This window comes from Mytilus trossulus, unplaced genomic scaffold (genome assembly GCF_036588685.1).
Source record: "Mytilus trossulus isolate FHL-02 unplaced genomic scaffold, PNRI_Mtr1.1.1.hap1 h1tg000210l__unscaffolded, whole genome shotgun sequence".
NCBI classification, from domain to species: Eukaryota; Metazoa; Mollusca; class Bivalvia; order Mytilida; family Mytilidae; genus Mytilus; species Mytilus trossulus.
Window position 1 is genome coordinate 3227446 of NW_026963310.1, and position 14496 is coordinate 3241941.

Below are 14496 nucleotides of genomic sequence, written 5' to 3' on the forward strand. Positions count from 1 at the left end.
TATATATATTGATTTTCAATACAGATAGGTGCAGTCCTAAACTGTACAACTAGTTTACTTTATGACTGGTGAAAGTTAAATCTGAACAGGATGTATGACTTCTCTGGTCGTTCCTAGAACAGAACGTATGTTAATTTAATAAACATGCTTGGTTCTAGGACTGTTTCTATGAATCCCCATAGAGTTAAATTTGAGCAATGATTTACAGTTTTTAACCGTATGAATTCAACGTTTAATATCATTCCGACTAGTGTTCAGTTCAGCTTCTTTTCGTTTAGAAGACTTAACAAAAACATATCATTTGACAAGGCTGAGATATTTGAAATCAAAAAGTCTTCATGATTTCAACGAAAAATACATTGCACAATAATCTGAGGACTTACCTCGATTATATTAGATACATTTCACAAAATGTATGAACAACGGTACATTGTCATTTTCCACAAAACTTTAAATTGTCATAAATTCTGTCCGATGTAAATAAAAAATACAGATATACTTTAAAATAGTTTACTTGCATAGTGGTATTATCAATCTAACAAAATTATACATTAAATTGAAAAAAATGTCTATACAAAATAATTCCCAATGCTGTTCAATATGACAGGGGAAGCACATTCTATAAATTCAATAGTTGATATCATACGGCATTTTTTTCAGAGTACACAAAAGGTACAGCATACTTGACAGAGTAATCAGTATGCTGAACATATTTTTTAGATTTAGAGGTTGACTTTTTTCCACAAATTGAGCGCAATTCAATGAGAACGAATTGTCTTACTCACCTTGCATATCTCGTCTTATTTACATTTGCGTCAGAGTTCCTTCAAACACTTGTCAACAACATGACAATCAAAATCACCATATCATTTCATTTATATAACTATATATTCATTCATTACGTGTTTCCCATTAATAATCCAAACATTTCAAATTTGGTTTAATCAATCTATGTTCCTTAACTAGAAAAAAGACTGCTTCCGCATTTTTGAACATATACCTTGAGTATAACATAACCGGTCATCTCATCACCAGAAACTGTTTGAGTATCTCAGGTTGCTATTTGATAAGACACTTTACGATTTGGATTTTTCCTTAGACATGTTAGAGTTCTGTATTTTTGTCATTTTACTTTTTATGACATATCATCAAATACTCGGTAACTGTGGAAGATGTTTATATTTTGCCAAAATAAGCCTTTCACACAAATTTACTTGTTATACTGTATGTTTTTAAAAGCTGTCTTTGCTCCTCTTTTCGAAACAAACTTATTGTATAAGGTTCACTCTGGTATGGTCTGCTTGGATTAATCAATTATGATCCAAACTCATTGACATATATAGACCGATTACAAGGCAAACATGTCGCAATGACTGAACTACTGGTCTCGATGACTGAAAAAACTGGTCTGTCAAAAAACAGGGAAGTTTAACAACAGAACTTTTCACAGGACTGGTCAGATCTAACTGACTTTTCCTCATTTAGTGTTTGCAGCAGTTCAAATAGGCAGACCTATATCTGGTCTGATGAGCCTAAAATTAACTTTTCCAAAGATAGTTAAAGGAGCAGTCCTTAGAGAGCAGACTTGTCAACCAACTCTTGATTTTGTTAGTAGCATTTTCAGCGGGACGGTTTCAACTTCACTAATTTTAAACATCTTATCTTATCTTGCTGGATTTCAGTTATTGATAAGCGATTTAGATTATAACACAATGTGTATTTGACACAACTTTTTTGAATTTTGTATCCTGAATGCTCTTCAACTTTGTACTTGTTTGTCTGCATAAAAATTGGATATATGTCACTGATCATCTTTAGGTAAACGTAACGCACGTCTGGCGTACTTAATTATAATCCTGGTACTTTTCATATCTATTGACTGCTGTACCAATATCTTTGACATTTTTACCTAATATGGCTCTTTTGGTTAGTTCACTGATCGTTGTCAATATAATTTGAGACAACTGCCATACAGTTCAAGGTTTAGCTAGTTATAAAACCTGGTTTAATTCACCGGTTGGGAATCAAATCGGAAATACTGGGCGTTAGGGAATCGGGAATGTTTTGGTCTTTTTTGTTTTTAACTTTTTATAGAACGGACATCTTGAAGGGCTGCGGCAATTTTTAGGCTTCATGACCTGATCAATTCATTTTAGAATTATTTGAACGTTTACAAGTATTACTAGTACCTTGGTTTTCCAGTACTGATGAATCCTTTATAGTCAACTATATGTCTTTAGGTTTTCTCATTATAGAAGGCCGTAAGATGCCTATACTTGTACTTGCGTACATCGACTCTATTTGAACTTGGTTTTTGAGGGCAGTTGTCTCATTGGCAATCATTCTTTTTACCACATCTCCTTATTGTGCCCAATCTATGATGGTAGAGGGGCATAGTGTTTTCTTGTCTCTGCGTCCGTTCGTTCGTTAGTCCGACGGTTCATATGGTCGTCAGTTTGTACCGATTCAGTTTAAAGTTTTTGGTCAAGTTAGTGTTTAATGAAGTTGAAATCCACTCAACTTGAAACTTAAAAGTTTCAACTTTGTACTAGCTTCCGGAACAACTTACATATACATGATATATACGGGGGAAAACAGAGCATTTTTTTCACGGAAGAGAGTACCTTAGCCGTATTTTGCACACTTTTTCGGAATTTCGGGTAATCAATGCTCTTAAACTTAGTTCTTGTTTGGCTTTATAACTATTTTGATATAAGCGTCACTGGTGAGTCTTCTGCAGACGAAACGCGCGTCTGGCATACTAAATTATAATCCTTGTACCTTTGATGACTATATACAGTGACTTTAACATTACGGCTTACGTGTTTTAAAAAACATTTTTAAAGACAGTGGCAGGATTTACATTCATGAGATCCATATTTCAACAATCTTGAACGTCAGCGCAAGATCATGACATAAAACCAACAGTAAAATAAGTTTAATTTCAAATCGTCCATTTCTTTTATTTTGTGAAAAAAATAACTCACAACATTTTTCATGATTAATCTTAACTTATTTATAAAGTATAAATAAAGTAATTCTACAAATGTAATTAGATAAGAAATGATTTATTTGAATTATAATAAGGCTATGATTTCATACAATGCTAAGGAACAAAGAACTGCACAAAAAAAACTAAAATGTAATATAATAATAGCTATTTTTTAAATTATTTGTTAATTATACCTTTTAATAAATCTTATTCTTTGACGTTGAATATGTTCTATCACACATTTTTCCAGACAACGTGATACTTGAATAATAAGTTACGGTGATATGGGTATCTTTGGAAATCTCGGATTGTAAATAACAGAAAAACATAAGGTCCAGATTTTCCATCAAGTATCAACATTTATGGTAAACGTTTACCACTATGTGAATTTCCATTAGAAAGCATAATTTAATAAAATTTTTACTCATGAATAATAACAATTTTTACAAGCAAGAATTTGTTCAGCTTGATTTTAAATTTTTATTTGTCATATAAAGCGGAGATAACTCTGAAATAGTACACTATCTATCATGATCTATAGGAATCTATTTTAAATTTTGATATTACGTTTTTTATCCGGGTAAAACGTACGATGTCCCTGACTTTTTTCTTGATATTCACAAAGCGTTTTTTCTTGAAGTTGTCTTCTCGTATTTTATATTACAGTTCTATCATTTAGTGTAGCTTCTAATCACATAATGATGGGGTTTTTTCCTGTATAATTCATACAAGTTGTGTAATTGCTTGAAAACATGCACGGTGACCTATCATTTATATTTATCATTATATCATTGAGCATATTACAATATACACTACCTTTTGGTATAGAATGAACACATTCTATCATTTTAATGTTTTACTCCTATACCACCTTGAACTTGTATTTTTTGTTTATGTTAGGTCAAATTGCATTTCATAAGCGTTATATTTTCTATTATATAATGATTGAAATCAATAATGTATCAATGCTAACATGGTTTTTTTATTTAAAATAAGTATGTTATTATTTCAAATAAATTGTATACCACCCCAGAAATGCGTTGCAATGTGTCTTTTTGTGACAATGTTGTTTTCACTTCATAATCAAACAAAATCTGTCAAAGTCAAAATAATGACACATCCAATAAAGGCATAAGAAAATAACAATAATATGAAGAAGAAAAAATTACAAAAAACACAGCAATTAAACAGGGAGTACAGGCATTATTTGATTCATGAAATGAAATTATTGTAAAATCCATAAAGGTTTCTTGTTTTGACAATAATAGTCGAGTATTAAGTTCTAAATAAACAAGTTATATATTTGTCAGTAGCGATTCTTGAACTAAATATATATAAACTAAAAGAATCAAACAATATACAACTATTTCCAGCACTTAACTGTACGTTTTGAAAAAGAATAAATGGATTAAATTAGTTTTAACTATTGAATGTATAATATGTTGTGTGTCAGAACATACAAGGACCAGTATGATTCATGATACATATTTTCATTTAAATCGAGCGACGTCGAATTCAGATATGTCATACTTTGGTTGTCTGTCAAGAACCAGATCGCAAACAATATTACTGATTGCAGGTGAATAGCCAAATCCTCGTCCTGAAAAGGAAGTCAGAAATTCATGAAAAATTACCACGTAAGATTAATAAATAATTATAAGAAAGAAGAAAAAAGAGTATATATGTTCTAGTAGATTAATCTTACATATATGTCTACAAATGCAGTACGTAAAAAAGCACATTAAAAAAAAGAAATTTAAAGCCTATTCTGCAATCCTTAAAAGTTATTACAACAATAAAATGTTTAAAATAAAACAATTATTAAAAATCATATCGAATTAAAAAATAGTTCGATATCTGTGTCCAAAATCAATAATGGAAACTAAATTAGTAGAAAAGGAACACATCAATATTAAAATAATGTACCTGACATTCCAACTGCAAAAAATATGTTGTTCTTCTCTGGGTGGCGCCCTAAAATAAACTTTCCGTCTTTTGTAAACTGTAATAAACATGTAAAACATGACAATGAATTTCACCAAATGAAAAAAAAATGTCTCTTCTCTCTATTCGGCACTCTATGAATCGATTTAAATAATTGTATATTATGTTTTGACGAGTTCTTTTCTTTGAATTGTGGTTTTGAGATTCACGATTTTTTCAACAGTATATTTTGTTAAATATACAATGTGGTCTGAAGATTCACCGATGTAACTTAACAAAAATTTTGTAAAATATACAATGTGGTTATTTTTATTTTGATATCCATATAGGCCATATACGTAGAAAACAAGTGTTTACTTATTTTGCCTCATAAAACAAATGGTTTTAGATTAAATAATGCAAACCTCAATCAAAGATCAGAATAATTTAGATCTTAGAAACTAAAAGAAAAAGGAACACAAACAAAAAATGTATAACGTTATTCAAAAAGAAATATAAAAACAGTAATACACACTACACTGCTTATTGAAACATTTATTTACCGTATAAACGCAGTTTTCAATCTGAGTTGGCTTAATTGTTGATACCATTTCCCCAAATGTATCTTCAATATATTTTGTCATTGCAATAACCATCTTCTTATCATGCAATTTATTGACATCGTGTAGATCCTCATGAGTGATTATTTCTCCAGGAAACCCAATCTGTAATATAATACACAAATATTCAGATTACGCGCTAATTCCCTCTTAAAGATTTCTATCTTTCACATAAGGTTATAGTATATATCAATGCAGACAATCGTTAATTGATGAACTTTATCCCATTCGCAGCGTTTGTGATGACGGTAACTTCGCCTGTCTGTTTGGGGAATAGGTTGCTCATTGTTTTGGTATGTTACTAACAGCATGGATTGACAAACAGTAGCATGCGTTTTGCATCTATTCAATTATAAGCATATAAGTTGGTATGCATATTTACATATTTTTCTGAATATGTTTCTCAAAACAATTCAGTCAACTGTGTTAAGGATCTAGATCAATGTTAAAATATGAAGGAACATGTTAAAAAAATACAACACTCTTGGTTCGTTTCAAAATAGAAATTTGTAAATGGCATGTGGCTTAGTAAAATGGATTTTTCTTTTCAAAATAATTTTCCAGGGTAGCCAATAGTTATCAAAGGTACCAGGATTATAATTTAATACGCCAAACGCATGTTTCGTCTACATAACACGCATCAGTGACGCTCAGATCAAAATAGTTATAGAGCCAAACAAGTACATTGTTGATGAGCATTAATGAGGACCCAAAAGGCAAAATAACACGGCTAAGGTAATCTTTGCCTGGGATAAGACAATCCTTTTTTTCTCGAACAATACAAAGTAAAATCACAAAAATACTGAACTCAGAGGAAAATCAATACGGAAAGTCCATAATCACATGGCAAAATCAAATAACAAAACGCATCAAAAACGAATAGACAAGAATTTTCATATTCCTGACTTGGTACAGGCATTTTCAAATGTAGAAAATGGTGGATTTAACCTGATTCTATAGCGCTAACCCTCTCTCTTTAATAACAGTCTCATCAAATTCCGTTATATTTACATGATGCGTTAAATAAAGTCACAATTAATAAAACAGTCAAAATATGGGTACATCAGTCATCATCGCATAACAATTTTAAAAGGGACAATTTAACAGAATAACCTTTTGTAAATAGGAATTTGTAAAAATGGCCATATAAATAATATTCATTTCAACACCAAAGTGCTGACAACTGAGCTTGTGATAACCTCAGGGACAAAACGTCCACCAACAGTGGCATCAAAATGTTCATCATTAAAAGTTTGACGAATTAAAGATAGACACATTATAGTGTGCTGTTTCCAGTATGATGATAGTTTATTTGAATTTAAGATCGTGATGTAGATAGCTTTCTGTTTTAATGCAGTTATATCGTGTTTCTTAGATATATATACATGTTTGTGGATTAATTTTCCCACTGGTGTTATCTTTATCATGTTGATTGTTTACTGTTGCCTTTTTTTAACGATAAAAAACGATTAAAACTACAATTTTACCTTCAAACAGGGTCCGTGCTCAGTTGTATAGTTTGTCCAAACCATTGATTTGTTTTTATATTCAAATAGTGATGGGCATGGAATATATGGCTTTTTAAGTTTCCAGTACATTTCCATCGCATGCTTTCTCTGCCATAGTAAGAATAGAAATACGTTCATTCTATGAAGCTATGAATGTTAACACAAGGTAAACAATATTGTTATTACTGTACTCAATTTCGTATTTCAGCAAATAAATTTAAGAGATAATATATGAGAAAAAAAATAATGTGATCATAACTCCAGAAAAAGAACATTATAAATAACAGGTGGATATTTACAAGTGTAATTTAAGTCAAACGTTTTATCTTTTCATTTGTTATTATATATACCGATAAAAAATAATTACCTTTAAACTTATGTCAATTCCGTATTCTTGCATCATTGGTCCCGACCATGGACCGGTCGCAATAACAATCTTTTTTGTTTGATACACTTTTTCCTTAGTGGAAATATTGATAGTATCACCAGGGGTGATTTCCGTGACTTGCCCTTTCTTTGTTGTCCCACCTAGGTTCTCAAATTCTTCCTTTGAATGTAAAATACATGATCAGATGATTTATGTTAACTACATCCATCGTTATTCAAAATGCCTGCCAATGATTGTTCAGTTTTAGCACCTTTACGCAGTCTGTTATTCTAGGAATTGAATTAATGTCAACTAGCTGTATTCTGACAGCTGAAGCCTGCTTCCGGGTGCATGCATGTCAATGCTTTGTTAAAGACCCATTGGAGGCTTTCGATTGTTTTCTGCTCTTTGATTGAGGTGTTATTCTTGACACATTTTTCATTACCCTAAATTTTATAGAATGATGTATGCAGATAGATATAAGAGAACGCAGGATGAGTGCCAAAGAGACAACTTTTCATCAAAGTTATAATTGTTAAAGCAAACTGGTATAGGTTAAAGTACGGTCTTCAACACAGAGTTGTGACTCACACCGAACAACAAGCTATAAAGAGCCCAAAATGACTAGTGTTAAACCATACAAACGAGGAAACTAACGGTCCAATCTATAGAAAACCGCGAAACGAGAACAACTTATGAATCAAATTAACAAACGACAACTGCTGAACAATAGATTCCTGACTTAGGAGAGATGCAAACAATTGCAGCGGGTTTAAACGTTTAACAAGGTACCAACGTTTACCATTATCTGAAAAAATAGTGTAACATCACATCATAGAAAGACATACTTTGTAATATCTAATGAAATGGCTTAACTCATTCAAAAGACATATGTATAAAGTGATCATACACTAAACGAATAAATTTTATCTATGATACCATTTAAATACAAAATCAATAAAATAAGGGGTAAATACAGAAAGGCAACAGTAGTTAGTCTGCTTATACGTCACTTGTTTTCATAGAAAAAATAGATGAAAGGTCTAACTAGCTGTTAAATATTAGTATATCTATATTTATAACGAAATTGCATTAAAGTTTTCGGTGTTGCATGTGTTTATATAGCCTTCTCATTGCAATGTCCAATCAAACAATTGACACATTTCCACTTGTTTCCCTAATAGTTGCATGACTATAACATTTTCAATCATAACCTAATTTTGTGAACTAGTTAGGGCTTTGTGTGTCATTTTTTTGCCAAAATAAGAAGGAAGGATCAGGCCTGATTATTGACCCAAATGCATTCGAAAAAAAGAAGTATTAAAAGTTTACAAAGCTATATTCTTCATACCTTGATAAGACAATAGTAGGTTGCAAACAATTCAGATGTTTGATCATTTACCATCAAATATTGCTATTACGAGTTATAGCTGATAACATTACCCCATTTAATTACAAAGCATAAAACGCCACACTTGCCTATTTTTATAAATTGTCATTAATACGTATATAATTAGATAGAAGCAAGAGCTTTACTTCACAAATATTTTACAGAAATGACAATATGTGTAATTTGTGAAGTCTTTTTTTTTTGTTGGGGAGGGGGGTTAATTGTTCCTCTCACACAAAATATTCACCAGAAGCATTTCGTGAAATGTGCAAAGATCAATATGAATGTATATATATATATATAGTTGTGCTGGTGTAAAACGCTTGAGTGCCGACCGCATGCTTTCAGTTTCAAGAAAAACATGACTGGTTTAACAAACTGAGTTATCATAATTCTTAAAACAAAGGTATATACATTTACTGCTTTCTAAATATCAAGACCAAACAACGCTCCTATTATATCTTTGCTTTAGTCGGAACACAAATATCTAGAACTGTAGAATAAAAAAAGCAGGTAAAAGTTAGGTTTTTAAATACTAATGCTCACCAAGATATGTTCCAAAATCGTATCAGCAGCCAGACATAATTCAGACGCATCTAAAAGACCTACACAATCGTCACTGAAATGTATATTTGGGTATTGTTCCCGAAGTGAAGCATTAGACATATATCCCATTCCATCGAATCCAGGATATTTTTGCAAGGAATCAAGAGTGTACATCATAAACGGACAATCAGCTGGTCCTACGAACAGGGCTTCGTGTTTCCTATGAACGATACAATCACTTATTTGTGTATTAATCTCGCATTCGAAATTTGTTTTACTTCTTTTTATTTCAATTAACCATAACTAAGATGTAGATAAAATTTAATCCAGAATGTGATATATGGTCAGTTATAATGATAAAAGAGCAAACAGAACAAACTTAAACTAGAAAGTTAAGTAAGAGAGGACAACATATGAATTTAAATAAAACAATGTATAGCTTTTGCATAGCAAACTTGATGAAAACATTAAATGTTAATCAAAGCTAAGTCTCAACAAAAACAAATCTACACATTTTTGCAAAAGTCTGCTGAAGTCTTCCTACAGGTGTTTGTATTTTCTAGATACAATGAAGAGAAATTAGTGGTCTTCGCGATCGGCTGTTATCTTCTATTTGGTCGGGTTGTTTTTTTCTCTTTGACATACATTTTCATTCTCAATCTTTCTATTATCTTTATCAAATTTTGAAACAATTTTTAGGACACATTTAAATAAAATGATCTATCATATACTTAGACTAAAAAATATATGATTTTTATTGTATCATAATAGCATTAAATTAATGTCACTTCCATATTTTTCGAATTGGTGCTTAAAAGGCTGATATGAAAAGTTTATCACATGCCTTTCCGTAACATTATCGCATGGCATTCCTGCGATACTCTGCAATTTCCGGAAAATACACCTCAGTGCTACGTTTTCTATGAAAAGCATTTCAAATTAGTGTACAAAACAATTGTTTGGATACTGGAAAGTATATTGTGTAAAATAATAATAAAAAAAATTAACAGCAACAGCAAAAAAAACATAGATAAATAAACAAACATATTATAGAATATAAATGCATTTTTAAAAGTTTAAAACATAATTTGTAAAGTTACTTTTCAAAAGTTGACTTTTCAAAACAGTGTTTATTATGAATATTTTTTTTTCCAATTCGTCCATATTAAAATATGTCTCTTCTCTCTTGAGGCATATATGACAGAAAGATTCATATCGAATGTACTAAATTTGGGGTCCGACGTCCGTAAACGTTTTACTCTTTGAACTTTTATTTGGGACCGACGTAAAAGGGTCAATATATAAATCTGTTGTTCTTCTCCATTGTGTAAGCATTTGACAAAAAGATCATACCATGTCATTTTTCATATCGCATGTATTATCAGTCCTCGGTCAATAATAGCCCTCGAGCCATGCAGCTCTTGGTCTGATATTGAACCTAGGGTTGATAATACATGCGATATGAAAAATTGCATGTAATAATCTGATAGTATCATATTCAGATACATGTAGTCTGATATAACAAAAGAGAAAAAAAAGAGAGAAAAAAGGTGTCACACATGGAGATTTTTCAGAAAACAAATCTCATCTTCAACCTGATATTTAAACAAAATATAGTCATAACCTCATGATCGTTTTCGGACATACAGTCATTTGAAGAGATTCCCATTCCTGTAAAGAGTCTATCCTCATCTGTCGCATGGTATCCGTTTCCTTAACCCAGTGCGTTTTCTGGATGCCCTTACTTCGGCCTTTAGAGCTACCCTGTGACTCTGACATTGAAAACTAAAATAAAAAAATCAAACTCGATGTAAATTAACTTATCCGAGATACCAGGATTATATTTTGTGTTTCGTCTACAAAAGACCAATCAGTAACGCTCGAATCCAAAAAAGTTTAAAAGGCCAAATAAAGTACGAAAAGCATTGATGACCACATGTTTAACAAACTTTTAACATCTAATAGATTGTATGATATAATTATTATCATTATATTTCATTTTATTAGTATCATAACTATTATCATTTCTTTTCTTTTTTTTTTTGTATATGTATATTATTGTTATACTTATCATTATCATCAATTTTTTATATTACCTGATCAATAAGTAAAACTTTGAATTCTGGTTTGGCTTTAATTAACTTTAAGGCTATAGATCTACCAATAATACCTCCTCCCAAAACAGTAGCATCATATACAGGTGACTCCATTTTAAACTACAAATAAACCAGTAATACTATTGTTTTTTTTTTCAAATTACGCTCAATACTTATTATTGAACGAAATGCATGCATATGGTTATACTAATTTAGTTCACTTTTTGTATTATACTTTTTTATGAATCTAAAACATTAAATTGAAAATCAATATTGTATTGGGTAATTGATAATGAAAAACTTTGACTACTCATTTACTCAAGGTTTTTCGAAGTATTGAGTATTTTTTAGTTTTAATGAATTTCATGAATGATCTTATGCAAAATATGCCTTCATGACAGTAGGATGCAGGCAAAATTAGTATTTATCATTTATTGGTGAGGTTGAATGTCAGCCGACAAGGTTACTATTGTTATTTTAACAGAATATGTGTTGATCTTGTGTAATAGAACAAGTATTTGAAAAACGCAAATTTCCAGAAAAAATCGATTTATTATTCATTTTTGTTTTTAACATTTTCGAGATAATTGATATAAGAAAATGTTTGTTTCTAGAGTTTAACCCAAATTTTTATATATTTCTTTAAATTTTTATAGAATGGAAGAAAAAAATAAAAACAGACTATGATCTTTGATCTCATTTTATGCAAAGCTGTTACCACATTTCTTTTTGACGACATCAATATTTCAATAGTTCTCATTTTTTTCGAATCCAATGATATATAATATAGCCATATAGTATGTTTGACGATTAAATCTAAAAAATATTGTGTCTGGTCATATATGAAAAAGTTCTTAACAAGGAACACTTAATTATGTGTTTAATGTTTCCTTCATTTTGGGCAAATGTCTAATATGTTGGTCCATATTTTGTTATGTATAAACCTTAATTAATCGAATAATTTGTCTTTGTGTTAATATGAAAGTCCAGTTGTTAGTATGAAACGACATATTTACAGTAAGATACGAAACTGGCTTCATATTTGTTATATTCAAACAATTTGTTTGTCACTGGAAATCTCTTAAATATAAAATAAAAAAATCAAAAGTAAACTATCATCAGATGGATAATGGAACTTGAAATAATAGGGTGGATCAACGTAGATAAAAGCAGTCACAGGACAGCCAGATGTATGAGTATTGAAATTCGAAGTAGTGAAGTAATCGAAAATTTCAATAAAACAATTGTCTATTTAATTAAACAAGATGTTGGCATTTTATATATTGTTTCGGTTATTTGTGTTGCGTAATAAAAGTCTGACAGCCGTATTTACCGCTTTACCACATTTAATACTCAATCGGTTTATAACCATTGTTGTCTCAGTGAGGTACATCATAATGATTAAATAAAATTGAAAATCAAAATGGGGAATGTGTCAAGGAGACAACAACTCGACCATAGGAAAAACAAGAGCAGAAGGTCACTAACAGGTCTTCAATGTAGCTAGAAATTCCCGCACCCGAAGGAGTCCTTCAGCTGGCCCCTAGATAAATATATATACTTGTTTAGTGAAATTGAACGTCATACTAATTTCCAAATTGTACACAAAAAATTAATCAAACAAATGCAAGACTAACAAAGGCCAGATGCTCCTGACTCAGGACAGGCGCAAAAAAGTGCCGGGGTTAAACATGTTTATGAGATCTCAACCCTCCCCCTATACCTCTAGTCAATGTAGAAAAGTAAAATGCATTACAAAATAACTTATATATGCCATCATAATTAACAATTGCAGGTACATGTTTTAGATAACTAATGTTTTGCTTGACACTATTATTCATAATTTTCTTTTACCAACAACAAATTTGTTTCAAGAGATATTCTATACTTTGTAGACATTCTTTATGATGTACACGGTATGTTATATTCTATCCCATTACAAACCTGATTTTGTCACAAGAAGTTGCGGTATTAATAATTTCAAATAGAATTTAGGCTGAATAAAAGTTTACTCACTAAACTTTTCGAAATCACAATTAAAAGTGTGATATTATTTACTAAAACAACTATCCTGTTTTGACAGTTAATTATCCTTGGACGAAATTCTTAATTCACGCAAAAAAGCGTCAAAAGTACATTATAACTACAATACCTACCCTCTTTATAAATATAAATTCAGACCATTTTAAATATTCCAATAATTAAATCCATAATTAAATCCAAATATCAGTTGAAAAAGATTTGGTTAATTGGATTCGTATTGTCATATATTTCAATATATATATATAGTTTGTTTTATGCGCACATTGTTTTGACAACCAATAACAAATCCATATCAATAGTGATGGGTAATGTTTTGGCTCATTACTTTTCCTTTTAATTTCGGTTATTTCCACCTTTTGGCAAAAACAAACCCCTTTATAATTTTGCGATTATTATGCTACATTTTGATATATTTGTTTGTTTGTTAATTACATAAATATCCCGATATATACCATGAGTGTTCAGATATTTAAAGGTATAGCCCTTTTATATGCACTATTCTAACATGTGTCTGTATTATGTTAAATGAATTCGTCATGTACTAATATTAAATATTGTGCCATAAACCTTTCATAACCCATACTGTTGAAATCATTGACAAATCCCGAAAATCTAATTTAAAAATCTTTAATATATTAAGTATCAATTTTTAAATTTAAAAACTTGCATTTAGGAAGGTATGGATATAGAAGGCAGTCATAAACTTTCCTAAAAAATTATTCTACAAATACACAAGTTACATCCACGCGTATATTGTCACGTTATCCCGGCATCCAAAGCCAAATATGTTATGTTTTATGCATAACTCCTACTAATTGGTTTGCATTGACACACAAAACAAAACTTTCATGAGATGTTAATGAGGGTTTTTGTGTATCCGACATTCCTTGAATGATCGTATTAATTCCCTGTAGCCTTACAAAAGAAAAAAAAATCTTATCTAATATTGGTATATTTATAATCCCCTTGCAGTCTATTTGGCAGGTTTAATAAAACCTCTGATTTAACGTA

The 14496-nt window shown here is 30.6% G+C and overlaps 1 protein-coding gene across 1 annotated transcript; it reads right to left on the reverse strand.

Moving 5' to 3' along the window:
• Nucleotides 1-4301: 4301 nt before the first annotated feature.
• On the reverse strand, nucleotides 4302-13862 carry LOC134701011 (peroxisomal sarcosine oxidase-like). The gene is made up of 9 exons (XM_063562158.1): nucleotides 13599-13862; nucleotides 11443-11562; nucleotides 10971-11131; nucleotides 9347-9566; nucleotides 7411-7590; nucleotides 7023-7151; nucleotides 5479-5640; nucleotides 4919-4994; nucleotides 4302-4592 (listed from the first exon to the last, which is right to left on the reverse strand). The coding sequence occupies exons 2-9, from the start codon at nucleotides 11554-11556 to the stop codon at nucleotides 4483-4485; spliced, it is 1152 nt and encodes a 383-aa protein (XP_063418228.1). The 5' UTR covers nucleotides 11557-11562; nucleotides 13599-13862; the 3' UTR covers nucleotides 4302-4482.
• Nucleotides 13863-14496: the final 634 nt, after the last annotated feature.

Coding starts and splice junctions, on each gene's coding strand:
- LOC134701011 (XM_063562158.1), bottom strand. CDS start 11,556: ATGGAGTCACCTGTATATGATGCTACTGTTTTGGGAGGAGGTATTATT. Junction 7,152..7,410: donor GAATTGACATAAGTTTAAAG/GTAATTATTTTT, acceptor TTACTATGGCAG/AGAAAGCATGCGATGGAAAT. Junction 4,995..5,478: donor TTGAAAACTGCGTTTATACG/GTAAATAAATGT, acceptor TGTTTATTACAG/TTTACAAAAGACGGAAAGTT.